Below are 26,743 nucleotides of genomic sequence, written 5' to 3'. Positions count from 1 at the left end.
CCCTCCTCGTGTCCCCTGCCTCTCCTTCCTAAAGAGACGGTGTCCTTCCATTCCAACACTCCAGTCATAGGAGCCGTCCCACCATGTCTCCATGATGCCAGTAAGATCATGGTTTTGTCCGCGTAATTTTTCTTACACACTATCCAGATAACCTGACTGCAGAAGAGCTGATTGTGTAACGGCTGAAAGTCCAAAGGTTAAATTTTTTTCCCCTTTCAGCTCAAGTTCCCCCCCCCCCCCCCCCCAAAAAAAAAATCACCAAAAAAACAAACCCGAGGTGGAATTTCCCCACTTTCCAGCTCAGACCGAAAAGATGACTGCTTTGCAAGACAGGCGAGTGTTTTGGCAGAACCGTGCCGTGCCTTCCCACCTTGCACAGCCGTGGCCTCCCCGGCAGTGGCTGGGATTTCTCGCTAGTGCATATTTTTGTAACCCCCTTTTCCCTGGAAAACAAAAACCTGTGGCTTTGCTCGCTTGAGGCGGCTGCTGCGTGATGGGGAAAAAATGCAAGCCGGAGAAGGAAGAACACCCTGGGAGAAACATTCCTGATGGCTCCTATCAGATTTGGGAGCTTCGAAACGGATTTTGGCACGGGAAAAGAAAAAAAAAGAAAAAGAAAGAAAAAAAAGGGAAAATAAGATGCGCTAAAAAAAAGTGCCGCGAAAGGCGAGTTCGGCTGTCGTTACCAAACCCCACACTGAAACCCCTGGTGCGGTTTCTCGGCGGTGGCAGGAGCACGAGGAGGTTTGGCAGCAAAGCCTGCTCTGAGCCAGCCCTCCTCCTCCTTCTCCTCCTCCTCCTCCTCTTCCTCCTCCGCCCCCCCCCCCCCCCCCCCCGCCCCGGCTATATAAGCGCGGTCGGCGCCGCTCTCCCATACATTGTCCCATTCACTGCCTTCCGAACTTGTCGTCCCGTCTCAGCAAAGCCGTGGCCGGGCCTATACCGAGCCGTTCCCGTCCCCGTCCCCGTCCCGGAGCCTTGCCCGGTACCGCGGGTCGCAGCTCTCCGCTCCGCTCCCGCGCAGGATGCGCTCGGCGCTGCGCGCTGCGCCCCGAAGGCGCTGCCTCCCGCTGCCGCTGCTTCTGCTCCTGCTCACGGTGCGTGGGGACGGGTTACCGATCGTGGGGAGTCGGGGGGGGGGGGGGCGACGACGACGACGAACGGACACCCGGGGACCCCCCTTCGGGGTTGCCCGGGGTTGCCGCGGCATGCCCGGGCTTGCCGCGCCGTCGAGGGGCACGGTCCGCCGGGTTGGGAAAGGGTCCTGGGGCGGGGGGGCGGGATACTAAGGTGGGGAGGGGGTAGAGGGGGTGTTTGGGGGCTGCCCTGGGCTGGGGGTGCGGGTTCAGGCAGGCGGGGGGGTGGTGGTGAATGGGGGGTGCCCCTGGAGTATGGGGAGCTGGGGGTTTACCTGTGGAGAGCAGGGGATTGGGGGGGGGGTGTCCCTTTACCAGCGATTATGGGAGGGGGAGATTGGGGGGTAGGGGCTCATATGGGACTGAGGCTATGGGGGGCAAGCTGGGGCTATAGCGGGGCTCACCTGATCCAGGGGCCGTGGGGGGGGAGCAGGGGTTTTGGGGTCTCACCTGATTTAGGGGCTATGGGGAGAGCAGGGGCTGTGGGGGCTCACCAGGTCTAGGGGATGGCGGGGGGGGGGGGGGGCTGAGGCTGTAGGGTGTCTCCCACGGCACAGGGGCGATGGGGAGAGCCGAGGCTATACTGGGGGCTCACCTGGGCAGGTGGGGGCCGGGGGGATTCACCTGGGCAGGGCCCATGGGAGAGGAGTGGGGCTGTGGGGGCTCACCTGGGCAGGTTCGCAGGGCATGGGGGGGGGGGTGTGTGGGGCTGAGGCCGTGGGGCAGGGTGGAAGCAGCAGCGTGGAGGTGGGACGGGAAGGGTGATCTCAGCCCTCCTGGGCGTGGGGCAGCGGGCGAGCGCGCAAACGCTTGGCCCGGTGGTTGCGTGCGTGGTGCGAGGGCCGTGGGGCTCAGAGGTGACGTGGGGCTGGAGGCTCGCCCTATGGCGCTGCCTGCGCTGGAGGGGATTTCCGCTGCCTTCGCTTCCAAGCCTTGTTTGCCATTTGGTGTCGGGATCTCGTGGCGATGCCAAGACCGGGCGGGATGTTTGAAAGCGTCAGGGTCGGATGCGGGCAGCTCTGGGCTGCCTGGTGCAGGAATGCTGCCTCTCCAACTTGCCCAAGTGTTGTCCAAAGCCTTAGCACCGCTGGCTTTTAGGACAGAAAATCCCACCTGCGCGTATCATATTTCCCCATGGATTGGGCGTTGCCATAGAGCTCGGAAATACCTAAAGTCTCGCCTCACCTGAAGTCAGGGGGATCCTGCCCTGAGTTTTATCCCGGGGATCCTACTCTGAGTTTTACCCCAGGGCTGGCCTGTAATCCCTGCTGCTGCGAGGGAGCCCAGCGGAGCCGCGGCCCCGGGACACGTGGTTGCTGCTCCTGCGCTGGAATTGCTGTCGCTGAAGTCAGCACTGCCCCGTAACAGGTTTTAAAAGAGAGTCAGCTTCTCATCCAGTTCCTTCCCTATATTGTTTATCAGATTTTATTTAGACTTGCTTGATAAAGTCAAGCCTTACTAAACCCATCACCTAAAGGCACGCTCTTAACAGCCTCTTTCTTTTACTTTTTCTCCCCTCTTCTTTTTAATAAAAGAAAAGGGGAGGGGGAACTGATCAGGACTGATGGTGGCCCACGTGATAATCATACGATATTGTGGCTGCAGTTCCTTCCTTTGCTCACCAATGCTTCTTGCATCATGCCTGGACCTGGGCCACAGGCTCCTGAGGAGGAATGCTGCTGGATCTCTGTGTTTGCGGGAGCTCAAATTCCATCTGCGGAAAGTCGGGGGGGGGGGGAAACCCCCACTTTCATCAGACTTGTGCCCTTGGAGCAGAGGCATGTCGGGTATCTGCCTGGCATCTCTTTTATCCCTGGTCCTTAACACTGTTGGTAAAGAGCCTCTCTTGCTACAATCGAGGGCTGCGTACTAATGCTGCATAGATGTTCGCTGATGGTCAGGAGTTCAGCGAGGGGTCTGTCCTCTGCTGTAGGGTCCAACTCCTTCCTTGGGATCACTTCAGGAGAAAAACAAATTGGGGGTGGAAGAAGGGAAAGTTCAAAGCTTGATGCTTCTCAAAGCTTGATGCTTCCCAGAGCCTTTTCTCCTGACCTGATCATCCAGAAGGAAGAGGCTTTTAGCTGATGAGGGTGTTGGGGATTCCTGTGCCTGGTAATTCCTCTGCCTTGAGGCAACGTTGCTTTCTTGGGATGTTTACTGTGGGTGAAAACTACTCTTGAATACCATTGCGTCTCGCCCACGGCTCCTAGCCTGGCTTCTCCCCGTGCTTTGCGAGACTGATAGGTTAGTCAGGGATGGCAGCCCTTGCCTGCCAAGGGCTCTGTGGTGGGATGATGTACTGGAACTGCACTTGCTGGGGAAGGTGGTGTGGGCTGATAACCTTATCGTGCACTTGTGCAAACTGTGCTGAGTCGCTTTTTCATGAAAAGCAATGAAATCCTGCACCTAAGGGGCCTTTCCAAACAGCAGATAATGCTGTGTTGTTGCTCTGATCACCTTTGCGGCCTGCCAGAATTTGAATGGGGAAGAAAGACTTTTCTAATTCTGTTATGGGAACAGTGAGGCAGTGGGACAGGTTGCCTAGTCTCAGTCCTGAAGACTTTCAAGACCGGAGTGGGTAAAGCCCTGAGAGCTGCTTGTGGCTGGGAGGTAAAAGCAAGACTTCTCTCCTAAGCTGGATAGAAAAGCACCCCTTAAACTTGCAAACCCTCCCAGCTGTAGAAAGCAGCAGCAGGAGATGCAGAGCCAGAAGCTGTTGGAAGGACGTGGATTTGATCCCTCCAAGTCAGGGTCTGGAGATGGTCCCGTTCCTGGGCTGGCCGGGGTTCGGGGGGGTTTGGGCCTTGGTGGCAGTGGGCGATTGCCCTCTCCATGGCCTGGCCGGTGTCCGTGGTGTTGTTTGTGGGTCTGGTGTTGTTTTTTTGGGTATGCGTCATCCTCTGCAGTCCCGTGACCGTCGGACCTGCTGCGGCCGGTTTCAGTGCTCACACCCTTCCTTGTACAAGCGCGGGAAGTGTCCGGGGAGGAGGAGGAGGGGGGGATCGGCTCTGTAGATGGCCAGGCTGGCCCAGGAGACGGCCGGAACAGCTTGCATCTCTATTGTTTCAGCCTTTCAAGGCAGCTTCTGACTCACAAAAGAAATATTTGCTTTAAGAGGCAGGTTTCATGCCCAGTGTATGGGAAGGGAAGAGGAAAGTGCCTCCGCCAGACTGTCACTGCCGTGCAGCGCACGGCGTGGCCGGGCATCATCGTTCCCTATAACCCAGGGTAGAGGGGCAGAGGCTGGAGGTAGGGGCAGATTTATATCCATGGAGTAGCCGTGCCCTGTGCTGGTTGAGAGGCCAAGGGCATTGTCCCCGTTGGGGACATTGAGGTACCCAAAGGCCCCCCAAACCCTGATGGGGCGAGTGGTCATTCCCGTTGAGCATCGTCCCCCCCACGGCCGGAGTGACCCAGCTGGTACAGAAAGAGCTGAGCCAGCAGAAAGGTGCGCGGTGAGTTGGCGGAAACGGGGCCGTTGGCTTCCCGATCCGCAGCAAGATAACGGGGATAATGCGGAAACACCGGAGGATGTGCTGTCCCCTGGGAGCCTGGAGCAGCCCGGGTGTTTCTTGTGGGCACAGGAGCCACGTACCAGCCTTGACACGGGGCTGGTTTCCTCCCCACAAACGCCCTCCCTGTTCCTCTTCCCTACCCTTCCATTTTCTTCGGTGCTGTTTGTTCATGCGCTCAGAAATTGGGGAAGGAAAGGGGGCCTGATGTTATACTAAGGAAGCATTAGCGAGCCTTTGCCTTGCTGATAACCTGGCGCACGGGAATCCCTCCGCAAACCTCCTCCCTGTGCTTTGCCAAGGAAATAACCACCCTGGTACGCGGGAGGTGCTCTTCACCTGCATCAAGGGGAGGTTTGGCCGCTGGGTCCAGCGGCTCTGAGCTGTCCCTGCTCTCTCCTGCTTCACCTGAGCACACTGGGCAGAGCAGCTCTTACCCTTCTCTTTCTTCCCTTGCCCCGTGGACTTGCGGTGGTTTTTAACCCGGGTTTTTCTATATTTTTTTAACAGGAGGCTTCTCTGGGAGCCGCTGCAGCAACACTGAATAGGAGGGACAAGTTGGATACCTTGGACCGAAGCAGGGGAGGGGAAGAGTTTTACCAAGACCAAGACAGCGGTCGCTGTTGCAAGAAGTGCCCCGCGGGTAAGGTCGTCTCAAACATCGATCACACCATGCGCGGCCTCGCCGTGTTTCTGCCTGCAGAGCCCATGTGTCCTTGCTCCTCGCGAGGAGGCAGTGGGTGCTCCAGCTCTCCCCTGCTCCACTGTCCTGAGACCTAAGGACTCATTATGGGAACATTTTCCTTTTGATGGTTCCCAGTTTGCCTCTTAACTTCACTGGCAGTGGAATCAACTCCCTCTCTGCAAAGACATCTCCGTCCTGTACTGTATGTTCACAGATACACCCTTTCTTTCTCCTCCTCTTCCCCAACCACCCCTTCTTGCAGGCACCTACGTTGCAGAGCCCTGTAAAAAGCAAAATGCCTCCAGCAAGTGTTTGCCATGTAAAGAAAATGAATACATCGAATACCCAAACGACTTTCCCAAGTGCCTTGGCTGCCGGACGTGTAGGGAAGGTAGGAGCTGGTGTGTAAGAGGGCGATGCTGGCTGATAGCAGTGGCTGGGTTCAGCTGACTGGTGGCCTCTCAATTTAAGAGCACGGTCACCTGCAGCATCCCCAAAGAGTGGCTCAGGCTGCGGGGAGCAGGCTGGGTCCGGAATTGGTGCAGCAGCTTGTGCCAGACCTGTGTCTCTGTTCAATGCAGCATCCCTTGTGCAAAGCTTGGACACGAGACCTCCAGCAAGGACCAGGAGGACTGGGCTCACGGCAGCGTTGTAGGCTGCTGGTGGAGCTTTGATGCAAGCATTGCTTTTCTCTTGGGCACGGTGAGGTGTGGGGCAGGAAAGGGTAAGGCTGAACTCAACAGCAGAGAGCGACTTGGTCTTCCCCAGGCTTGCGGGTCAGCTCGCGTCGTTAACCCCATTAACGAAGGAAGCGGGTGGAGGAGCGTGGTGCGGAGGGGCTGGGGTAGAGCTGTCTCTCCTCTCGCCCGCAGATCAGGTGGAGCTGAGTCCCTGCCAAGCCGTCAGGGACACGCAGTGCGCCTGCAAGAACGGCACCTTCTGCTCCCCGGACCACCCCTGCGAGATGTGCCAGAAGTGCCGGCCCCGGTGAGCTGGGTGACACGGCGGGTCCCGCTGGGGTCTGTGCTGGGACCCCCAGCCGCTGAGCCTGCCCCGTCTCCCCCTTTCCCAGGTGTCCCAAGGGCGAAGTGGAGCTGGCTCCCTGCACGCCGCACAGCGACCGCCAGTGCGGTCCTCCCACCGGCACCTTCTCCGGCTCCTCTAGTAAGTGGGGGGCTGCTGGAGGAGGGGAGACGGGCTGGGGGACGGAGGTGTGAGCTGCTGCTGAGAAGACCAGGAGCAGCTCCCCACGCAACCTCTTTTATCCACTTTAGACAACTTGATCATGACCATCCTATTGGTTGTAATTGGGATCATGCTTGTGCTCGTCTTAATCCTCTGGAGGTGCTGCTGCCGACGTTCCCCAGGTGAGCGCCGGCTGCGGGGGAGCCCCGGAGCGCTTGCTCTGGCCGGGGGGGTCTGCATGGATGTGGGCTGGGTGGGAAGAGGGACCTGCCTGGGGGAAGAGGGATCACAGCGCGGTTTTCATCTTCCAGGGGACGGGAGAGACCTGAGCGGGAAGTCCTGCAGCGTAATGGTGAGTTGCCGGGATGGGAGAGGGGGTGGCAGCTCCGTTTGTGGGGTCCCCCGTGCCCTTCGCTCCCCACTTTGCCTGCAGCTCCTGGGAGGGCTGGAGGAGCAGGGGGATGAGTCTCGCCCCGGCAGGGATGTGGTAGACCCGGGCCAAGCAGAGGAGGGTCTCTGGCAGTGCCCTGCTGTATGTGGGGTGCTTGCAGCCCCCTCTCCAGTGCCATTAACCCTTCCCCGGCAGAGGTGCCGGCACATCCAGGGTCCCCGCTGGGCACCCCGGGTTAAAGGGAGGGCTGCGTTATACCGGGGCCCCTTCAAGCTCAAGGTGAGCAAGCGAGCCGTGCCCTTGAAACGGCGGCAGGGTGGGTGCCACCGCCGTAGATGGCATCCCCGAGGGGTCGGCGTGAGCTCTGCCCTCCCGGGACCACTCGACTCGGCTGGTTTGTGCTTTTCTCCCGCCGCAGGACTACCTGTTGCGGCAGCTGACGAGGTACCGGAGGGGGGGCCTGGGGACACAGGACAACATTCGCAACGAGCGGTTCTCCCGGGATCAGCTGCTCCCCAGGGCGCCCGGTTTGGTGACTCCCAGCGCTCCGGGGCCAGAGGTACGTGAGCGTGCCCCTCTGCTCCGTCGTGCTCGGCCGAGGTCTGATGCTTTCCTCTGCCTACACCAAGCTGATCAGCCTTGGGGGGTTTCCAGGGGTGGACTACGGTTTCCACACAGAGTAACTGCAAGGGGTCTCTTGTCCTGGGTTCAGGACTGCAAAATCTGCTCCGTGCAGTCAGCTGCCGGAGTCTTCTGCAGATTTAACACTGATGCTGAGCAAACAGAGAGCTCTTCTCTCCCTGGCCAGGACCCATGAGGCAGCTCTCCCCTGCTCGTGGCCTGCTGTCATCCCAAACTAGGAAACTATGGGTGTCCTGGGGTGGGGTGGTGATCTCCTGCCCCAACAGCCCCTGGGGAGAGGGAGAGGGTCTCCAACCCCCCGGTTAAAGGGGCTTGGGGACAGCGTTGGTGCCAGGGCTTGGTAGGTGCTATAGGACGTTGTCTTTCCAGGTGATGGTGCCGAGGAGCTCACATCCCGGTGTGAAACCCAGGAGGAATCTGGTTCCGGTGCAAGGAAAAGACCCCGTTATTCGTAAGTGTTGGGGCCCAAGAAATGTGCTGGGGGGTAGGGGGGGAGTAAGCCTGCAGGATGAGCTTTCTGGGCAAAATGCATTCTGACCCAGCTGTGCGTGCTCTACCCTGTTCTCTGAGCTTTTCCCTTCCCCCCTCTAGTTTTGAGACGCTCTTTTGACATCTTTGCCCGAGACGTACCCTACAAGGACTGGAAGAGATTCGGCCGAGCCCTTGACCTGCTGGAGAACGACATTGCCCTCGCGGAGATGAACGACAAGTATTCGCTGGAGCCCTTCTTCCAGATGCTCAACATGTGGCAGAACAGACAAGGGATGAACGCCTCCGTGAACACGCTGTTGGAGACCCTGCACCAGATCAATCTCGGAGGGATTGCAGAGGACATCTCCTCCAAGCTGGTCCAGCAGGGATCTTTCCAATACGAAGTGAGCTGAGGAGCAGGGCAGGCCCTGCCTCTCCCTACTTCAAGCTGAAGCTGTGAATACCTCTAAGAACACTTGAGTTTTATCTTTTTATAGCTCTCCTGTGGCTCTTCTCTTTTTGAAGCCATTGTACAGTTCAGCTGAGCCCGGAGGATTTGATCCTCTCATGAAGTACAAACCTTGTGGTCCTCTCTGCTGAAGCTATGGGCTTGACGTCGGTGCTTCCTCACGAAATCCAAGCCAGTGCCTTGATTTCACTGGGTCAATGCAAAGAGCCTAAAACTATTGCAAGCCGCCTCTGGGACTGTCTCGTTTGGAAGTGCTGGTACTATACGGACATCTTCAGGATCAGCGCAGAGAAGGGCCTTTGCAGGTTGCAGGCATCCCTGTGGTTTTTAACTGGATCATCCTTGTTTGGAGGGTTCCTGGCATCATGCAATGGCTTCTGCTTGTAGAACATCTCTAAGCTGGCCAGCAAGCTTAATACTGTATGCTCGATGGGCAAGCATTAACTGGGTTCTTGGGTAACTTTCTCAAAGCTGTTGATGGAATTGTATTTTAGCTGATAGTCATTCTGCTTGCTGTTAGGAATCAGTTTGAAACTGGACTTTGAGGGGAGGGTGGGAATGATTTACTTGCTCTGTGATCACTGGGGTTGCCTAAGAAAAGGGTCAGTGCAGGGAGCGAGTGAGCTCCTCCTCGGAGCAGGATGGCGTACATGGGCAGCAAACCATCGGTGTGCCAGAAACCTCCTTCTCCATGACCTCGGTCAAGCTGGTTAGTTCCCATTCCCTTGGCCGTGGGGTGGCTTTGCTGTCCCTGCCTGTCCCCAGCCAGTGAATGCACTGAGGTCCGAGCCAGACCGTGGGTACCCGCCGTCCATCCTCCAGCTGGATGGGTTGCTCCTCAAACACTTTGCCCCTTGGTCCGGCTCTCACACCTAGCTCAGGGACAACTTGGCTGGAAAAACTACTGCATTACTTGAGCTGACTACATGTGCTGCCACCCCGGTACAGCCCAGCCCACCAGGACCCACCAGACTAGATGATCTGTACGGTCCCTTCCAACCCAAACTGGTCTGTGATTCTGTGACCTTCCCCAGCGCGGTGGGAGAGTGCGAGGGGCATCGCCAGCCCCTCACCGTGGCCAGGGCTGCCCTGTGCTGCAAAGCGCCCGTCCCTCCCGCTGCCACCCCTTCTCCCCCCTACTCACCACCATTCAAAAAACACAAGCAGACAGTTTGTATTTATGTATTTATTTAGTAATTGTAAACATGTACATATATTAACTTAAAAGCTAATATAAAAATAGTGTTTTTTTACTATGCATGATTGTGTGTTTTTATACAGAGCGCTGGCCCAGCCAGTTTGCTATTTCCAGTTTTTACATGTCTCTTTATGAAGGAAGAATAAACTTTTAAAAAATCCTCCTGATTTCTCATCTTTTTTTTAAATTTTTTTTCCCTTGCTCTGCCATAACGCTGGCGATGGTCTGTTCTAGGTTTCAGTGGGCACCAAGGGAGCTGGACCAGATGCTCAGCAGCTGCTCCGCGTGGCACTGAGGACCCAGCCCATGGCGTTAGTGCTCTGCCACACCGGCATCCTGCCAGGAACGGTCCCCACCAGCGATGCTTCCACCAGGAAAAGTCCCCAGCAGCCAACCTGGGCTCTGCCTTTACACCTACGCCATGAATCCCGTGCTCTTTAAGTCGCCTGCAAAAGCAGGAGGCTGAAACCTCAGTCCCTCGGGCGTGCAGGGGCCGGGACCCCGGGGCCAAGCGATGCTGCTGACCCCCGTGACGGAGCTGCTGCTGCCGGGGGGGGGCCGCGGTGCTCCCCGCTCCGGCTACACCCAGCCAGGGCTCTGTGTGTTGCAATAGCCGTGTTGCAAATCCATGCAGTGCTTAGTGAGAAAAGGGTTCTGCTCACCCCAGAAAGCCCCCTTGAGCTGCCCGCCAGCCTTCGCACTGCAATTGGGTTTATCGAGAATGCAGGGCTGGGGCAAGTGCTAAAAGCAGGAGCTTTTGGTGACCTGCCAGGAGGCTTCGTGCCCGAGGTCCTGTCCCGGGCAGCCCCCACGTGCCTCCCAAGCATGCAAACCTGGGCAGGGAGCTCCTGCAGAGCCAGGCACATGCAGGATTTAATGCCAGGACACAGGGGCTCGGGTCCTGACCTGGGGAAGGCAAACAGGACTCGGAAGCAGTGGCGAGCGCCCAGATTTGAAAGGGAAAGAAACTTCTCGTCCTACCTCCTCGCTGGTGCTGCAAAGTGTGAAAACACCGAGTGTAAGCTCGCTGGAGCTGCAACCTTGCTCCTGCATCTGTGGCTGAGGATGAGCGTGCGAAATGAATGACTCCGAGGTGCTCTACCGAGGCCAGCCGGGAAGAGGAGCGATGCTGAGCAGGAGGGGACACCACCGGGAGCATCCCTGCCAGAGCATCCCTCCGTGCTCGCTCCGGCAGCGGCCTCTTTGCCAGGGGTGGGCTCAAAGGAGCTTTCCCGTTCCCAGCTGGGGAGGGCGAGCGGAGGTTTGGGTCCCTTCTGCTCACCCACCCTGCCTGGAAGTCCTGCAAAGCCCCTGGGCCCATGCTGCCATCTCCTGCTGGTACCCGCTGTGTTTGTGCACCTACAAGGACACAGGTGGGACACGCAAAGTTAGTCCGATGGTAAAGCCACCTCTCTCGTTGTACAAGGCTTTTTGACGGCCGGATCCTGCAACGCTTCTCCACTGTCCCTGTCCATCCCGGGAGCGCTGGTGGAAGGGTGCTGGTGTCACCCCGAGCAGGGCACAAGGCTGCCCTGTGTCCAGCCGCTTCCTCCCAAACACACAGGGACCACGCTGGGCTTTTAAAATACCATTTATTACAATGGAGCCTTCCAGGCTAAAATCCCAAGCCAAGGGCCTGGGGTTGGTTTCTGGTGTGGCAGGTTGCAGGGGTGGGTGGGTGTGGGATTGTTGTTTTCTTTTTTTTTTTTTTTTTTTTTTTTTTTTGCTTTAAGTTTTTTTAAACTAAACCAAAAAGTTAAGAGGCAGGAAGGAGAGAGCTCCTGTCCCCTCCTGCTCCCCGAACTGGGACAGACCCCACTTGTGAGCAGAAGGAAGGATGCTGCAGTGCCTTGAAGCATTTGGGGACCGGGGTCCCCTGCACCCTGCCTGACCCTGCTGCAAGTCGAAGGGGGTGGCAGGACCCCCCCAGCGGCTCCGGCTGCCCAGGGTGGCGAGATGCCATCAGACAAACCAACCATATCCCGCAGCTTGTGGTTACAAATTAAACTGGAAGCGGGATGGGTTTCTTCTTCTTCCTCATGCTGCTGATGTTCAAAAAAAAAAAAAAACCAAAAACCAAACCCAACCAAAAAAACCCAACCAAAACAAAACCACAACACAGCCCTCGCGCTCCTGTAAACATGAGTTTCTCCTGCTGCTCGGTCTCTGCCAGTCCTGCCGCGCGCTGCCAGCTGCGGCGCGGGGAGAGCAGGGCTCCAGGAGCGCCGGGGGCTGGCGCCCGACCCCGAGCCCCCCCGCAGGGACGGGCCCCTGCTACCACCATCTCCTCCGGGGCCGCGGCCGGTGGCGTCCGCTCCACGCCTGATGCTGGGGCAGATCACCCCGCTCTTCCTCCTCCTCCTCCTCCTCCTCCTCCTCCCCGTCGCCTCCCAGGGATGCTGGAGCCAGGGCAAGGACGGGCTTTCAAACCACAGCTGAGGAGGAGGAGGAGGAGGAGGAAGAGGAGGCTGTGGCTGCCGACGATGAAGGAGAGGAGGAAGGGGAGGTGGAGGCGTTCCAGAAGAGCCATCGCCTCTTGGGCTGCCGTTTGAGGTGGAGGTAGTCTTCCTTCTCCCGCTCCTTCTTCGCCCGCTGGTAGTGATCCTCCTCCTTCAGGTACCACACCGGCGGCCAGCGGTGCTTCTCGAAGTACTCCTGGTTCTCTGCAGGGACACGGGGGGGGTGTGAGGGCAGTGCCGGGACCACCAGGACCCCCATCATCCCACTCCGGCCCCCACTCACCTCCTGACATGGCCTTCATATCCCGGGGGAACTTGCGGCAGACGTTGTTGTAGTTGGTGCAGATGTGATGGAGGCACCAGTCGGCAAGCTGGTAGGCGCAGTGGAACTGGAAAAGATGGAGCCCACGTCAGAGCCACCACGGCACGGACCGCTGGGGAAGCAGGAGGGATTCACCCTATTCCTCCCGCGACATCCAAGACCAGACCCGGTTGTCCTCTCTGCCAGGACAACATCATCCCCCCACAGCTGCCAGACCCCTCTTGCGTGGCACCACCCGGCACCTTGCTCCAACCCCATCCCTGCCGGCACGGGCTCCTGTCCTACCTGAGCCAGCTCCAGGAACACGAGCACGTCCCCGTCGATGTCCACCATCATCTGCGCCGCCTCCATCAGACCGGTGACGGTGTACTGCTCTGTGGGGGACACAAGGAGTTACGGGGTAGCTGGGACGGGGTGACAGCAGAAGCATCGCGCTGCCACCGAGCTTGGGGACGACGGGGGGGGGACACACACGCTGTCACCGCCTCGACTCACCGGTGAGAGCCACCAGGTGCGGCAGGCAGAGGCGGTTGGCGAGGATGATGAGCTTCATATCGTCAAGGTCGGGGCTGGAGCTGAACTGCCCCGTGTAGAGGTACTCCAGCACCGCCCGCATGCAGCTCTTGCTGGTGTAAGGAAGTGCCACCTGTGAGACACACACCGCTCGTCACCCCACCGCCATCCCCGGCTGTCCCACCGTCCCGGGACAAATCCCGGGGTTCCTCCTCACCTCGTTGGTGGAGCTCTCCACGAAGGGGCCGCCGAACATCGCGGCCATCCAGTCGCAGCTGGAGATGAGCAGGGGCTTGTGGGCACTGATAGCACCGTCATCCAGCACGAAGGTGACATCTGGGGACAAGCAGAGGGATGCTACTGGGACCCGTCCCCATTACCCGGGGCTCAGCCACCCCCTGCCACAAAATGTCTCGCACCGGGGACAGCGGAGGGAAGGGATAGAGCCTGGCATATCCTATAATTTGTCCTAAGCATCTCTTTTTCTTTTTTTTTTTTTTTCCCAGCGTCCCCCGCCAGCTCAGAGGAGCTCAGGGAAGGGCCGTGGCAGGGCTGTGGCTCTTTTCAGGGATTTTCCCAAGACGTACCACGACACATTTGAAGGCAAAGGGGAAAAACCCCAGGAATCAAATGTCTCGCCCAAGCTTGAGTCCTTGGGAGAGCTGGAAACGATGCTGGGGATCTCCTGGCCCCCCCCCCGCCAACTCTGCTCTCCACCCTGGATGATGGCTTCTCCCCGAGGTGCACCAGGGGCCAGCACACATCTGTCCCCTGACAGTGACAGCTTGACCACATCAAGGTCCACCATCACGAAACAAGTTCAGCCGGAGGGAGGCTGGGACATTCGCAACCCCCTGGGACGTCACCCCGCGGCACTGCAGCACAAGCCGGTGGCACGTGGTGCTTGGCGGAAAGCTGGGGAAGTCCTACCAAGGGCACATTGCTCCTCGTAAATCAGATGACCCTGTGAAAATCTGGGCCTGGGAGGGAAGGAAGTCGCCTTTGCTGCTCTCCCGTAAATAAACAGAGCTGTCAGACAGGCTGGGGAGCAGGAAACCCTGGGGAAGGGCCATTACACTCACACTTTCTGGGGGGAAAAAAAAAAAAAAAGCTATAAAAATCCCAGAAACGCAAAGTGTGACCAAAAACCCCAGGGAAGGCGAGTGAGCGCCTGCTGACCCACGGCACGGCTGCCCCGCTCACGCATGGGGCAAAGCCAGGAGCTCCGAGCCCCCCATCCATCTGGCAGAGCCCCCGCCAAGGGAGAGCGGGGTGCTGCGGCTGGTCCTCCCCCTCGGCCCAGGGTCGTACCCGAGAAAGTCCCCTTGGCCAGGCATTCCTTCACCCGGTTGGTCCTCCGGACGTGGAAGGCTTTGGTGATCTCCTGGTTCATGAACGCCTCGTTGTTGAGGATGTTGGCCACCATCATGCGGAGGTCGAAGACCTCCAGCAGCTCAGCGATGTGAGCAATGTGCATGAGGTCCCGCTCGTTCTCATCCAGCTCCCCTGTGTACAGGTACTTCAGCACGGCCCGGAAAGGACCTGGCTGGATGGAAGCATCCATCTTCACCACCACCATGAGCTTGGACTTGTAGGTCAGCGGGTCTTCTGCCATCTCCTCCTGGATGCTGGTGAAAGCCCGGCTCCAAGAGGAAAGGTCCCTTCCCCGCCGCAGCCCACGCTCCCCGTTCTCGTAGCGGTTGCCCCGCAGGATCCCATCACTGGTGGAGGCTCTAAGGCACGGTTTTCGTTGGCCGGATCCGGCCTCCTCGGTGCTCTCGCAGATGTCAAAGCTCGCGGCTCGGAGGAGGAAATCCCGCCCGTGGTGCCTCTCCTCTTGGTGCAGCATCCGCTCGGCAGCCGCGGTGACAGCCACCCCAAAGCCATGGCCCGCGGCGCTCTGCTGGTCCTCCTCGCTCAGGTCCATGAGGAACAGGTCGTAAAATTTGGAGGAGGAGGTGGAGAGGTAGATCTTGTGTGCGTAGATTTTGATCTTCTCTTGCAGCACCAGGATGACGTCCGCGCACAGGGGGTCCTCCAAGAGGTGGGCTGGGCGCTCCTCGTTGTTGGAAGGGGGGTCCGGGACGATGATGATGGGCGGAGGGGGCCTGGGGGGCAGGAATGGTGCTTGGAGAAGAGGTCGCTGCACGTTGCGGAGGTGGGACTTCCAGAACTGCAGGTGACGGCGGGAGATGAGGGCGGCACGGATGGCATTGTCGAAGACGTCCTTGATGCCAAACTGGGCCACCACGCTCGTCTCGTAATAGGGGATCCCCAGCTCCTTGGCTACCTCCCTCCCCTTCTCCGGGGGAAGGATCTCGTTAGGTTTGATTGGCCTGAAAAAGAGGGGAGATAACGAAGAGACCTCTTCAGATGCGTGATAAGGAGAAAGCGTTGGGCGGACACGGACGTCTCCGGGGCACAAGAGTCCCACCTGGCCAAGGGTCGCCGTGCCCGATTGACGGCCTCCAGGTCGGCATAGCGCAGGTCGAGCTGGCAGCCCACCAGGATGACGGGCGCGCGGGGACAGAAGTGCTTGATCTCTGGGTACCACATGGTCTTCACATGGTGCAGGGAGTTGGGGTTGGCGATGGAGAAGCACAAAACCACAACGTCGGACCTGCGAGGAGAGGAGGGTCAAGGTCCGGCTTGGCGACGGAGCCAAGCCCGCCGTGCTTCGGCGTTGCCCTCCCTCCCTGCCCAAGGTAGCACAAGGCTCTGCCTCTCCCCTACCTGCCATAGGCAAAGCGCCTATCTTTGTGGTGGTCACCAAAAGTGTCCCAGAGCCGCAAGGACACACTAACATCGTCTACCACATCCCGGGAGCGCTCCAGCACCTGCGGGAACAGAAACACCATCCAGCTCCTGAGTCCTCGAGCCCTGCAAGAGCGGGGTTGTCCCCACCACGTGTAGGGTGCGGAGGAGTAATTCACAATTCCGCTTGCGGGGAGGATGCAACTCCATCTCCTCGGGGTTCCCACGTCACGTCCATGAGCTGAGTCCCCCCCCGCCGACATCGCTGCCCCGCTCCCCGACAGCCCTCACCTCCTGGCAGACGCGGTACTGGTCGATGGCCCACACCGTGGGCACGTGGGTGGCGAGGAGCTGGTACTGGGTCAGCGTGGCGTTGCAGGCGCGGGCACAGATGAGTCGGGTCTTGCCCACCGCGTTGTCCCCGACCACGACGCACTTGATAGTTTCTACGTTTGGCCTCTCATAATCCATGTCAGAATCCATTAATTGGGACCTGCAGAGGGAAGGAGGAGGGGGGGGGGGCCGGTCAGGGAATAAAGCCGGGACGAGCTGGGGGGGGGGGGCTGTCTCCAGACGGGACGGGATGCCGAGGGGGTTGAAGCAACAAGATGATGCCGATACTCACGCTCGGAGCTGCCAGCCCCTCGCAGCACGGGGGAAGCTCTGCAACGACCGGCAGCCGGGAGCCCCAGCGAAGGCAGGGAGCGAAGGCAGCTGCCCACCCCTCCCCGGCTCGCGCTCCCCGCCAGTCCCCTTTAAAATTTAATGTTCCCGTGGCAGCGTGCGTTCTCTGCCGCGCGTCAGACACATGCCCTGCGTTTGATTCGACCCTCCTCCCTCCCCGTCTCTCTGGCCCTGGCTCATGCTTGTTCATGTGAGATGAGGCTTTTTTTTTTTTTTTTTTTTTTCCCCTCCTCCTTTCCCCTTTCTCCCTCACCAGCGTTTTGCAAACGAAGCTTCCAGATTCGCCCGACCGAGCGCACACCCGGGCACTGCCAGCCTCGCCGGCTGCCAGTCTTGGGGGAGCACCAGGTCTGTCCCTCGACACCGACCCGCCCCCCCTTTTCCCACCCCATTCCCAGAGGGGATATTTGCTTCCAGCTAAGAGCAGCAAAGGAGAAGAAAACTCGTTATATTTCCAGGAGGCTTTGGGAAGGCTCCCAGCATCGCTGGCCTCCCAGGACCAGGTGTGACCCGAACCCTCCCGAAAGGGAGGTTGGTGCTATGGGTGCTGCGAAGCCGATGTGAAGCGCCCGTATCTGGCAAACAGGCCTCCCCAGGTGTACCACCCTTTGTCCGTTCAGAGCCCCAGAATTTAAATCAGCCAGAATTAACTCATCACAGCATTAAGCAAGGGATTTATGAGATTTCCAGGGGGAAGAGCAGGGAGGAGAAGGAGGGAAGGGGAGAAGGACAAAAAAAACCCCCCATCCCAATTGCTCTGAACTTCCCAAAGCTGCAGATCTCTCCCCCCCTTGTCACTCCCTCCTGGCACCGGCCTCCCGAGCTGCTATAATAAACCACCAGCGCAAAGGCTCAGTGAGCTAAAATACCCGGTAACGATGGCAACCGAGCCCTGCACGCGGGGACCACGGACGCAGTTCCCTAAACTAGCAGCCTGGCAAGGACTTTCCAATGTTAGCACCTCCTTCCCGTGCGCAAGCTCTCTGAGCACACCTGGCTACACCAGCCTGGAGGAGACGGCACGTGAGAGGGCTCAGCACCAAGCAGGATTGAGCCACAAGCCTTGTGGGCAAGCGTAGGCAAAGGCGGGTGGCACAAATCCAGGTCGCTTTAGGTGCCAGCGCTTAGACATCGGCTGGTCCCAAGGCAAAACTTCTCCGAGTAGTTGTCACCGCATGCCACGTCCCCTCCATCCTTTGGGATGCGGGGAATGCTGTCCGCTGAGGGCATTGAAAACCAGGGATAGCAACCTCCTTGGGCTCTGCACGGCAAAAAGGAGTCAGAGCAGGTTGACTCCTTCCCCGTTAGCCCCTGGAAATGAATTTCCATCTCACACATCCCCATCCACCGCTGTTCCCAGTCCCTTGCTCCTCCCGGGAATCAGCTTTGCTCTGTAGGGCCAGGAGATCTCCAGGGGGGGTGTTAGTGCTCAGGGAGCTTTGTTGCGGTTATTTTTAGGGCCAGCCGTGCTCTCAAGTCGGCCGAGCTCATTCAGACAGTGGGTTGAAGGCACACAGAGATGACAACTGCGGTTGGCAGTCTGGATGCTTGCCCCGCACCCAGCCGAGCACCGGGGACTTGGGAGCCCGCTTGGGAAGTCCGGTGCCCAGAGGGAATTAAAGGCTAAATCCTAACGGGATCAGTGTCTGCGATGAGGAGAGGAAGAGGGCGACAGCAGTGGGCACAAAATGCAGGCTCCCAATAAAGCAAAAGCACGCTGGGGAACTCCGGCAGCCCCGTGGGGGTGGCTCGCAGCCCCCCACCCACGAGACATCACCCCAGGAGGGGGCTGAGCCTCTTTGCAGGGACAATTTCAGCAGCACCATGCCACCGCCTCCGCAGCCCCCCTCCCCGCCTTCCCCACCATCACCTCTCTCCCGGGGACGGTTCCGAAACCCACCAGAGAGCAAAAAATAACCAGAGATATCAAGACATCAGAGTTCTGCCCCTCTGCCCAACAAAAGCCCTTCCCTGGGGAGCAAGGCTGCTCCGGCCAGCAGCCCCCCCCAGCCCCGCTCTCCCGCTGCAGTCCTGCACCCAAACTACGGGCATCCAATTCCCACCCTCCCCTCCCATAAGGAGAACCCCAAAATTGCTCCTTCCCGGCTGCCCAGCCTGCGGTTGCCCAGGCAACTGCACCATCACCCCGGGAGCCGTCGCCTAGCAACTCCCAGGCTAAAAATCCTTCATCCCGCACCTCGCGAGGGGAGGAGAACCCCCAAAACCCGGGGGGGGGGGAACCACCCCAAAACGGCAGCAATGCACAAAAATAACGCGGCAATTCCCGTGACCCTCCCGGCAACTGGGGGCTGGGGGGGGGGAGATGGGGTCTGGGAGGTCCCACGGAGGCAGTTGGGGCTGTGCAGGCCTCGGGGGGGGGTGATGGGGGTTCGGGGGGGTGGTGGTGGTGTGGGAACTGGGCCCCAAGCGGGGCTGCAGCACGGCCGGGCCCGGTCACGGCATCGGCACCGGGGGATGCGGCTGGCCGGGGGTACCGGGAGCGGGTGTGGGACATTGCAAGGGGGCCGGGGGTGCAAGGAGTAGCCGGATTGTGGGTGGGGGGCAATGCAAGGGAGTCGGGGAGCACCAGGACTGGGTGAGGGGCATTGCAAGGGGGCCAGGGGTGCTCGGAGCAGCAGGATTGGGGGTGCGGGGCATTGCAAGGGGGCTGAGGAGCACCGGGAGTGGGTGCCCAGGGCATTGCAAGGGGGCTGGGGGTGCAAGGAGTAGCCACATTGGGGGTGCGGGGCATTGCAATAGGGCCGGGGGTGCAAGGAGTAGCCAGATTGGGGGTGCAGGGCATTGCAAGGGGGCTGGGGAGCACTAGGACTGGGTGCAGGGCATCGCAATAGGGTCGGGGGTGCTCGGAGCAGCAGGACTGGGGGTGCGGGGCATTGCAAGGGGGCCGAGGAGCACCGGGAGGGGGTGCGGGGCTTTGCAAAGGGGCCGAGGGTGCTCGGAGCACCCAGATCGGGGGTGCGGGACGTCGCAAGGAGGCTGGGGAGGACCTAGGCCGGGGGTGCGGGGCATTGCAAAGAGGGCTGGGGGGTGCGGGCGGCACCGGGGCCGGGTGCGGGGCATTGCGTGGGGGCTCGGGGGTGCTCGGAGCACCCGGGCCGGGGGTACGGGGCATTACAAGGCGGCGGTGGGTGCATCGCGAAGGGGCCGGGCCCTCGCTGTTGCCCGAGCCGGCAGGCGGGCCGGGGCCGGAGCAGGATGCGCGGAGGCGGAGCGGGGCGCGGCGGAGGATGGCGGGGAGGGGAGAGGGGGGGGGGGGGATGGCGGGGGGTGGGTTGTCCCCGGTACTTACACCAACACAGACGAAGCGGCGGCTCCCAGGGGCCGGGACCGGGCTCGCCCCTCCGGACATGGCCACGGCGCAAGTTGCGCGGCTCGTCTCTACGTTCCTCGGTACCGCGCTGCGCGGCTTAGGGCCTGGGGCGCGGGGGCCCATACCGGTATCTCCCCCGCCCCGCTCTCCGCATCCGCGGCCCCGTTAACGCTACGTTGCGCGGAGCCCTGCGCTGCGCTGCGCGGAACCCTGCGCGGAACCCTGCGCGGAACCCTGCGCGGAGCGGCGCGCTGCAGTCCGGCCCGCCCCGCCTTTCATTCACAAAAAACAAGCGGCCCCGCCGAGGCCCCGCCCTCGCCCCCCCCTCGCCGCCGCCCATTGGCTGAGAGAGATCGAGGGGGGGGGTACTCGGGGGGGGGGGGGGGGCTGCGGGCGGGTAGCGGGGCAGGGGTGTCTTGGAGGGGGACCCCATCCTGCTGCGCTGGGGACCCCCACCCTGCTCCTAGCCCCCCCTCGCAGGGGTCTCCATCCTGTCGTGTCCCCCTCCCCAATCCTGCCCTGCGTGGGGAGGGTCCCCATCCTGCCCCCCCCGCCCCCCCCAGTCCTGCCCTGGATGGATCTCCATCCTGCCCCTAACCCACCCCTGCATGGGACCCCCCCCCCTGCCGCCCCCCCCCTCCATCGCCTGCTGCATCCAACACCCATCCTGCCCCTGCATCTCACCTCCATCCTCCCTCTGCATCCGACCCTCCCCGCTCCCCCCCAACCTCACTCCTGCCCCCAGGAAGGGGTGCACCCTCTGCCTGTGCCCCCCCCCCCCGACCACCTTTCCCCCTCCCCTTGTTGCACGGGGGCTGCGCAGGGCTGCCACCCCCGGGGGTCCCAGCTGGGCCCTGCGCGGTGCTGGTGGTGCTGCCAGGCTGAGGATGGGACTGTGCCGGAGGAGAACCCTCATGCGGCTGCTCAAAAGCCCCAGCCCCCCCCCCCCCCGGACCCCCCCCAGCCCCTTGCAGGGCTGGTTCTCCCGGGGGGGGGGGGGGGCAGAACTGCCCCATCCACCCGTGCTCTCCGAGCACAGGCCGCACGCTGCGGTATTGCCTTTGAACCCCAGCCCGCAGCGCTCCTCGCAGCCCCTTCCTCACCCCATAGCCCCCCAGGACTGCCCCCCCCCGCCCAGCCCCGCCACCCTAGGGCATCAAAAACTCAAGAGTCATCTTTGCAGCGTGGCTGCCGGGAAAGCGTCCGGCACGCTGGCCCCGCTGCTCTGACCCCGTATATCCGCATCATGTGATGCTTCGCCATCCTTTCCCAAGGCTTTCGGCTGCCTTTTCCCCCCCCCATCTCCTCCGCCGAGCCACGCTAAGCTCAGCCCCCCCCCCGCCAGCTCCCTTGCTGCTCGGATCAGGCCGGCTCGCAGGCCGTGGCGTGGCCGGCCGTGATGCAACGCCGCGTCAGCCGGCGTCAAAACCTCGGCGCTCGCCTCACCTCGCACCTTTGCATCACAACCCCGGCAGCCGTCCGGCACGGCCCCCCCAAACCCGGCTCCCCCCCCTTCAGCATCGCCCCCCGCCTCACCTAACTCGCAGGACGGGGATCTCTCTCTCCATAGCAGAAGGAGATGGAGTCGCTTATTTGGGGATGGGGAAGCCCTTTGGCTTTTGAGCCGGGCATAGGCAGCTCCCGGGGCTGCCTCCGTGCCCACAGCGGGACGGCGAGCCGGCAGCGAAGCTATCGGCTTCACGGCGAAGCTATTTATTTCCCTGCAACGGGAGCTGCGAGCAGCCGAGCTGCAGCTTTGAGCTTTCTTCTTCTTGGAGTGGGTCACGGGGAAGGAACACGTAAAGCTTGTTTGCCAGCCGCATGATTTGGCTTATTTGCTCTCTTGTAGCAGGTGCTTAATTGTGGCATAAAGGGTTCCTGGCAGCTTTCTGGGCAGCCGAATTCCCGCCTGCCCCCCTCCCTGCTAGGCAAAACAAAAGCACAATTGTCACTTGCAGCCGAAACACGCAGCCTGCAGCGCTTGCACCGACCCCTTTCCCGGCAGAAGGCTTTGCCGGGAGGAGAGAGCTGGTGGTGGGAGGCACCGGCGAGGGCACCGGGGCAGGGGAAGGGGCTCGGGAGCATCTGCGGAGCACGTGGCCGTTACTTGCAGCCCCTCTTCTCCGTGGGAAGAGAAACACAAGTCTCAGCCGACTCGCAGCATCCCACCGCTCCCCAGCGAGCCCACGCCGCGGCATGGCATGGCATGGCACGGCACGGCACGGCTGCCCACGGCATGGCACGGCTGCAAGGCGATAACTCCCCTCCCTCAGCACCGCTGCCTCTGGCAGGGCTGTAATTAAAAGGCCATTTGCTCCCTGCTCCCATGTGTCTCTCCGATTTAAGCCTCTTGAACTTGTCCCAGAGGGCTCCCATCTGCCCGGCTCCATAATCACCCTCGCTCCCAGGCAAAGAGCTCCAAACCCGACGGCTGAGCGCTGGGGGTCACACTGGGGGAGCTCGCACCGCTGGCAGCAAGCATCCCATTTCACCCCATAGCATCCTCCTCCCTCCATCTCCCCCTCCCCAGCAAGGAATGAAGCAGCTCTCGGGACATCGGACACACGAGCAGACATTCCTCCAGCCGTGCCCTCCCCAGTAAACTTTATGGCTCTCTAGGCTTTAATGCCAGGAGCATCTCCATCCCTCCCAGGCGCTCCCCGTGCCCCTGCCCAGCCTTGCTGGGGCCCGGCATGCAGGTTGCACCGCCGCTCCCCCAAATTGCAGGGTGCAGGGATGCAAACTCATTTTCCTTTTGCTCCTTGGAGCAGCCAGCAAATGCTCTGCAACCGCTGCAGCCTTCCCAGCTCTGCCCCTGCCAGTGCCCCCTACCCTGATCCCTAAATAAAGCTGAGCTCAGCGTTATTCACCTTGCAGAGGGCTGAAGGACCAAGGCAATGCATCCCTCACCAGCAGCACCCCAGCAAAAGCGGATTTGCAGTGGGGAGACACCCCAACACCCTCCGGCAGCCCCGGACCACACGCTCCCACAGTCCCCGCCGCCGGAGACCTGCCTTTGCCTTGCTGTGCCCTAAGCCCTGCCGCGAGTTTTCCGCCTTATCCGTGGGGGAACGGAGGCATGTGTCGGAAGGGAGCAAAGAGCAAAGTCCGCTGGAGAACGTGGCCGGAGGAAAAGTGCCTGAACCGGGAGGCTGGAGGAGCCAGCGCCGCGGCGGGAGGGTACTTACAGGCTGTGAGCCATGGCAGTCATCTTCCCGGCAGGGCTGCCTTTCCCTTGGGTTTCCATCTCTTTCTCTTGGCAGACTCTGAAAGGAAAGGGCAGAAGGGCTCTGTGAAAACACCCCAAACGTGGACGTCCCCTGCTCCTGCACGACGTCACCCCGCTACCCTGGGGACAGAAAGGCTTTAGGAAGGCAAGTCCCGCACGGCCACCTGGGCTGGCCAAGAATTGTCCTTGTGCGGGGAGAGGGATGTCCCTCATCTACCGAGCGGCTCTGCCCGCCGTCCCTACATCTCACTGCCGGGTCTGCTCTCCCCACGCCACCACCTTCACCCTACAAAGCAGCCGATGGGAGAGATACATAGATACGTGCAACAGGCATGCACAAACCCGTCCCTTTCACTGAAGCCCTGCGCTGGGTTTCACAGCGCCAGCATCCTCTTGGCCCCAGTGGCTGGCCAGTGTCGTCAAGGGGTCCCCCAGTACCACTCCCCTGCTCCAAGCACCTTACCCTTGGGCTAAGAGCCTTCCCTGCGGGCACATGCGCCCCGAGCAGTGCCTGGCTCCCGGGGTGGCCAGCAGACCACCGAGCCCTGCGGCATGTTTGCTTTGGCCAAAGATTCCCTCCCGCGAGCTGCGGAGCGAGGCAGGGCAGCAGGGTTCTCCCCTCCTTCTCCTGTCACCGGATCAACGGTGCCTGCAGACGTCAGGCTGGAGCAGAGTCCAGCCTGGGCTTCGCTCCTGGCAAAGCCAGCAGACGCCTGGCTCGTGCTGGGAAGTGGGAGTGGGTTTTGGAGACCCACCGCAGTGCTCGGTCCTTTCCCAGATCCACCCAGGAAGAGCAATCAGGGTCACCCCTCCATTTTGCTGCTTCGAAAAATGCAAATCCTGCAGGTTTTTTTCCTGGGTGATGCTACAAGGGGTCTCCTTGCTCCGGACAGCTGCCCCAGGCATCCGTGTGGGCTCCCGAGCCCCATCAGCAGGACTGGGAGAGCTCAGCCTTCCCTCACCGGCCAGCCAGGGAGGGAGAAGGCAGCTTAGACAAATGGTTTTTATGGGCTTAATGTCCATTTGGACCCAGCCGGCAGGAGAAATCTCCAACCAGCACTCTGCAAAAATGGCAAAACCCCACCTGACCATGATGGGGGAACAGCGAGGGCAAAAGGGCCCTGTGCCGCTGGAGATGGCGCGATGGGATGTGCTGCCATGCCGGTGGGGAGAGTACTGGGAAAGAGAGTCCAGGAAAGAGTTGATACCAGAGGGGAAGGTCTAAAACAAGCAAAAAGAGCATTTCTGCACGTTTCCTCCCCTGTCCTGCCAAAGCAACCAGGTCTCTCTCTGAGCCGGCAGATTGGGGTGCTCTGGAAATTCACTGCACGCACATATTATTACCCAGCTACACGCCTGGATCCCATCTCCCAGCCCTGAAATACAGCCATCTGATACACCACGGGTGATAACTCATCCTGCCATCGACACCGCTGCAGAATTTCAGGGATTCATCACTCAGTTTATAAATATTTAAACCCGGAAGGAGCCATGTACTCCTGTAAAATGCAACGTATTAGACAAGCAAAGGAAACCTTCCTTTAGCCTAGCACAGAGCTAATGAACATCTGGGGCTCTCCAGACAGATCTTTTGCAACTAGAAACCCTGTCAGGGCAAAATTCAAGGTCTCGGTCCACGTGTGCGGGATTTCTGCACCCTCCAGCTGGGATGCATTGGATTTACGGCCTTGACTGGTGCAGAAAGCGCAGCTGATATGAAATTGCAGCTAAGGCTGCTCTTCCAGCTGCTTCCCCCTACCACCCCAGCCAGGTTTTGGGCATGCACGGCCGGTCCCACGCTCGTGGGACGGCTGCAGCTGCAGCCTGAAACATTTACAGGCTCCCCGCCGGCCGGCTGCTTCATGCAGTATTCACAGCCTCATACAGTATTAAGAGCTGCTGACGCCTCGTGAAAAAACTGTGAAAAGCTTCTATTTGGGGAAAGTTCCTCTTATAACGGTGCATCCTGTGGCTTCTCTGTTTCCCTTTTCTCCTGGTTCTCTTGCTAGGGAGAGCAGGGCAAAAATAGGCTGATAGCGTTGCCAACGAGCCTGGGCTCTTCATCAGAAGAGGAAAATAACCCCCCCGAGCAAACAACCCCAAGGAATTAATTCTCACATCACACCCAGGGAGCTGCTATGGGTGCGGGGTGGGTGTCTGCCTGGTTTGCTGCAGCTTGGAGACCGATGCTCCGTGAGAAGGGGGAAAGTGGAACCTTCCTGGGTCTTGTCCCTGGGTCTGGCTGCAGCCAGCACCCGGCACGGAGCACGGTGTGGGGTCTGGGAGGGCTCGGTGGGGGCCCACATATCAACATTTTAAAAAAAAAAAAAAAATTAAAAAAAATCAAAGAACAAGGAGTCTGTTTCTAAGCAACTGTCTCCAGTAGGGATGGAGAGCAGAGGAAGGGGAAGAAGCAATGCTGGGTAGGGAGAAAACTTCTGGGGTCCCAGCAGGACCCGAGGGGATGAGGGAGGGAGCGGAGGAGTTGCCTGGATTTGTCTCAGCAGCGAGGCTGGTTGTAAGGCAGGAAAAGGGGGGACACGGAGGTGTCAAACCACCAGCAGCCAGCACTGGGAACAGACCAGTCCCGTCCCCGTCTCCCCCCCCAGGACAGAGGTTCACGGGTGGGTGAGCGGGGAGCATCATCCCCTTTCCTCGCCGCAGAGCCCAGCTGCAAGTCACGGCCCACGGGAGAGCGGCCGTGCCTCGTGCCCTTGCTTGCGCAACAGCACCCAAGCCCCCAAAACCACTTCCTACCCTAACGGCTCCCGGCCAAACGAAGTGGCAGCGGTGCTGCCTATCGCCCTGCCAGGAGGTCCGCAGGCACCAGGAGGCTGCCAGCAAGGCAGGCGGGCAGGGAGGCGACGGCAGCATTTGGTGGCCGTACGGACGTCCCCGGCTACCTGCCAGGAGACATCAGCACCCCTTATTGAAGCAGCAAATAGCGGCCACGGAGAGCCACCGGTTTTACCTGCTCTGTTCCCGTGGGAGAGCAGGGTGGCATCCGTCCCACGCTGGCAGGCTCTTCGCCCCCGTAACTCGGTGTCTTCTCGCACGCGGCTCTGCCCGAGCACCCTCCTCTCTGCCCGTACCGGCCACGGGCTACTCATTAAACCCCGATTGCCACCAACACGCCCCGCGGAGCCCTGTCGAGGCCTGACAGCCCAATTCTCGCCAGCTTGAAGGGGAGCGAAGGGGCAATGAGGGAACGAGTTGCTGAGAGCATCACCTGCTCCGGAGGGTCTGCAGCAGCCCACAGGGCTGGAAACAGCCTGCGGCGGCACTTAAAGCTACTCCTGTGGCACGAACCACCTCCGCTCCAGCGCAGCCCACCAACCCGTTTCCAAAACCGCAACCCTCACACCCCTTTGCATCCCCCTGCAGCTCCCCAGCATGGGGGAAAAGCCCTCAGCCTCACCACACCCCATCGCCGCTACCGGGGCCAGCCCCACCAAAGCCCTAGGGAAAAAATGGGGGATAAATTTGCTCCAGGCAGTCGGCAGAGTTACCTGCGTGCACCGGCTCTGCACCGTCCCACGGCTCTCCCCTCCGGTCCAGCAGCTGCCTTGGCTTTCCTGAGGTGCTAACTGGCCTGGACAGGTAGGACTCATTTTTATACACTCGCCCATGTGATCCAAACAAATGCCCTAGGGATGAGTTTTTGCACTGACACAAATAAAGGGGCCGGGACTAAAACCTGTTGAACCACAATCCGTGCTCAACGGACAGGAATTTTCCACTCGGAGCTCAGCCCGGCTCTGG

General features: G+C 60.3%; 2 protein-coding genes across 9 annotated transcripts; one reads left to right on the top strand and one right to left on the bottom strand.

The window, feature by feature from the left end:
• The first annotated feature begins 865 nt into the window (after nt 1–865).
• On the top strand, nt 866–9,849 carry LOC115350118 (tumor necrosis factor receptor superfamily member 10A-like). Of its 3 annotated transcripts, none has more exons than XM_030035373.2 (10): nt 866–1,097; nt 5,159–5,291; nt 5,596–5,724; nt 6,206–6,320; nt 6,406–6,497; nt 6,608–6,700; nt 6,830–6,870; nt 7,328–7,468; nt 7,921–8,002; nt 8,143–9,849. In XM_030035373.2, exons 1-10 carry the CDS (start codon nt 1,026–1,028, stop codon nt 8,433–8,435), a joined length of 1,191 nt encoding a protein of 396 aa, XP_029891233.1. In that variant the 5' UTR covers nt 866–1,025; the 3' UTR covers nt 8,436–9,849. The 3 variants fall into 3 exon arrangements, with proteins under 3 accessions (XP_029891233.1, XP_040984175.1, XP_040984176.1); XM_041128241.1 differs by lacking the exon at nt 866–1,097 and adding an exon at nt 1,926–2,923; XM_041128242.1 differs by lacking the exon at nt 866–1,097 and adding an exon at nt 4,481–4,591.
• On the bottom strand, nt 9,663–26,598 carry RHOBTB2 (Rho related BTB domain containing 2). 6 transcript variants are annotated; one of them, XR_003926328.2, is made up of 12 exons: nt 23,445–23,632; nt 22,941–23,018; nt 16,029–16,230; nt 15,717–15,820; nt 15,418–15,603; nt 14,295–15,319; nt 13,201–13,319; nt 12,966–13,116; nt 12,756–12,844; nt 12,432–12,537; nt 10,792–12,352; nt 9,663–10,683 (listed from the first exon to the last, which is right to left on the bottom strand). XR_003926328.2 is itself a non-coding variant. In XM_030035365.2 (11 exons), exons 2-11 carry the CDS (start codon nt 22,997–22,999, stop codon nt 12,114–12,116), a joined length of 2,280 nt encoding a protein of 759 aa, XP_029891225.1. In that variant the 5' UTR covers nt 23,000–23,018; nt 26,491–26,598; the 3' UTR covers nt 9,663–12,113. The 6 variants fall into 6 exon arrangements, 5 of the variants coding, with proteins under 5 accessions (XP_029891225.1, XP_029891224.1, XP_029891226.1 ...); XM_030035365.2 differs by lacking the exon at nt 23,445–23,632 and adding an exon at nt 26,491–26,598 and having other exon boundaries at nt 9,663–12,352; XM_030035364.2 differs by having other exon boundaries at nt 9,663–12,352.
• Nucleotides 26,599–26,743: the final 145 nt, after the last annotated feature.

This window comes from Aquila chrysaetos, chromosome 13, assembly GCF_900496995.4.
Source record: "Aquila chrysaetos chrysaetos chromosome 13, bAquChr1.4, whole genome shotgun sequence".
NCBI classification, from domain to species: domain Eukaryota; kingdom Metazoa; phylum Chordata; class Aves; order Accipitriformes; family Accipitridae; genus Aquila; species Aquila chrysaetos.
This window is presented reverse-complemented; position numbering and strand designations above follow the sequence as displayed.

Bases quoted from the DNA above. Each gene is read 5' to 3' on its own strand.
- LOC115350118 (XM_041128241.1), top strand. From the start codon at position 2,810: ATGCTGCTGGATCTCTGTGTTTGCGGGAGCTCAAATTCCATCTGCGGA. The intron at 5,725-6,205 runs GTAGGAGCTGGT...TCTCGCCCGCAG, and splicing joins CTGCCGGACGTGTAGGGAAG to ATCAGGTGGAGCTGAGTCCC. The intron at 7,469-7,920 runs GTACGTGAGCGT...TTGTCTTTCCAG, and splicing joins CCAGCGCTCCGGGGCCAGAG to GTGATGGTGCCGAGGAGCTC.
- RHOBTB2 (XM_030035364.2), bottom strand. From the start codon at position 23,476: ATGTGCCCGCAGGGAAGGCTCTTAGCCCAAGG. The intron at 13,320-14,294 runs GTACGACCCTGG...GCTTGTCCCCAG, and splicing joins GGCCAAGGGGACTTTCTCGG to ATGTCACCTTCGTGCTGGAT. The intron at 12,353-12,431 runs GTGAGTGGGGGC...GTGTCCCTGCAG, and splicing joins TATGAAGGCCATGTCAGGAG to AGAACCAGGAGTACTTCGAG.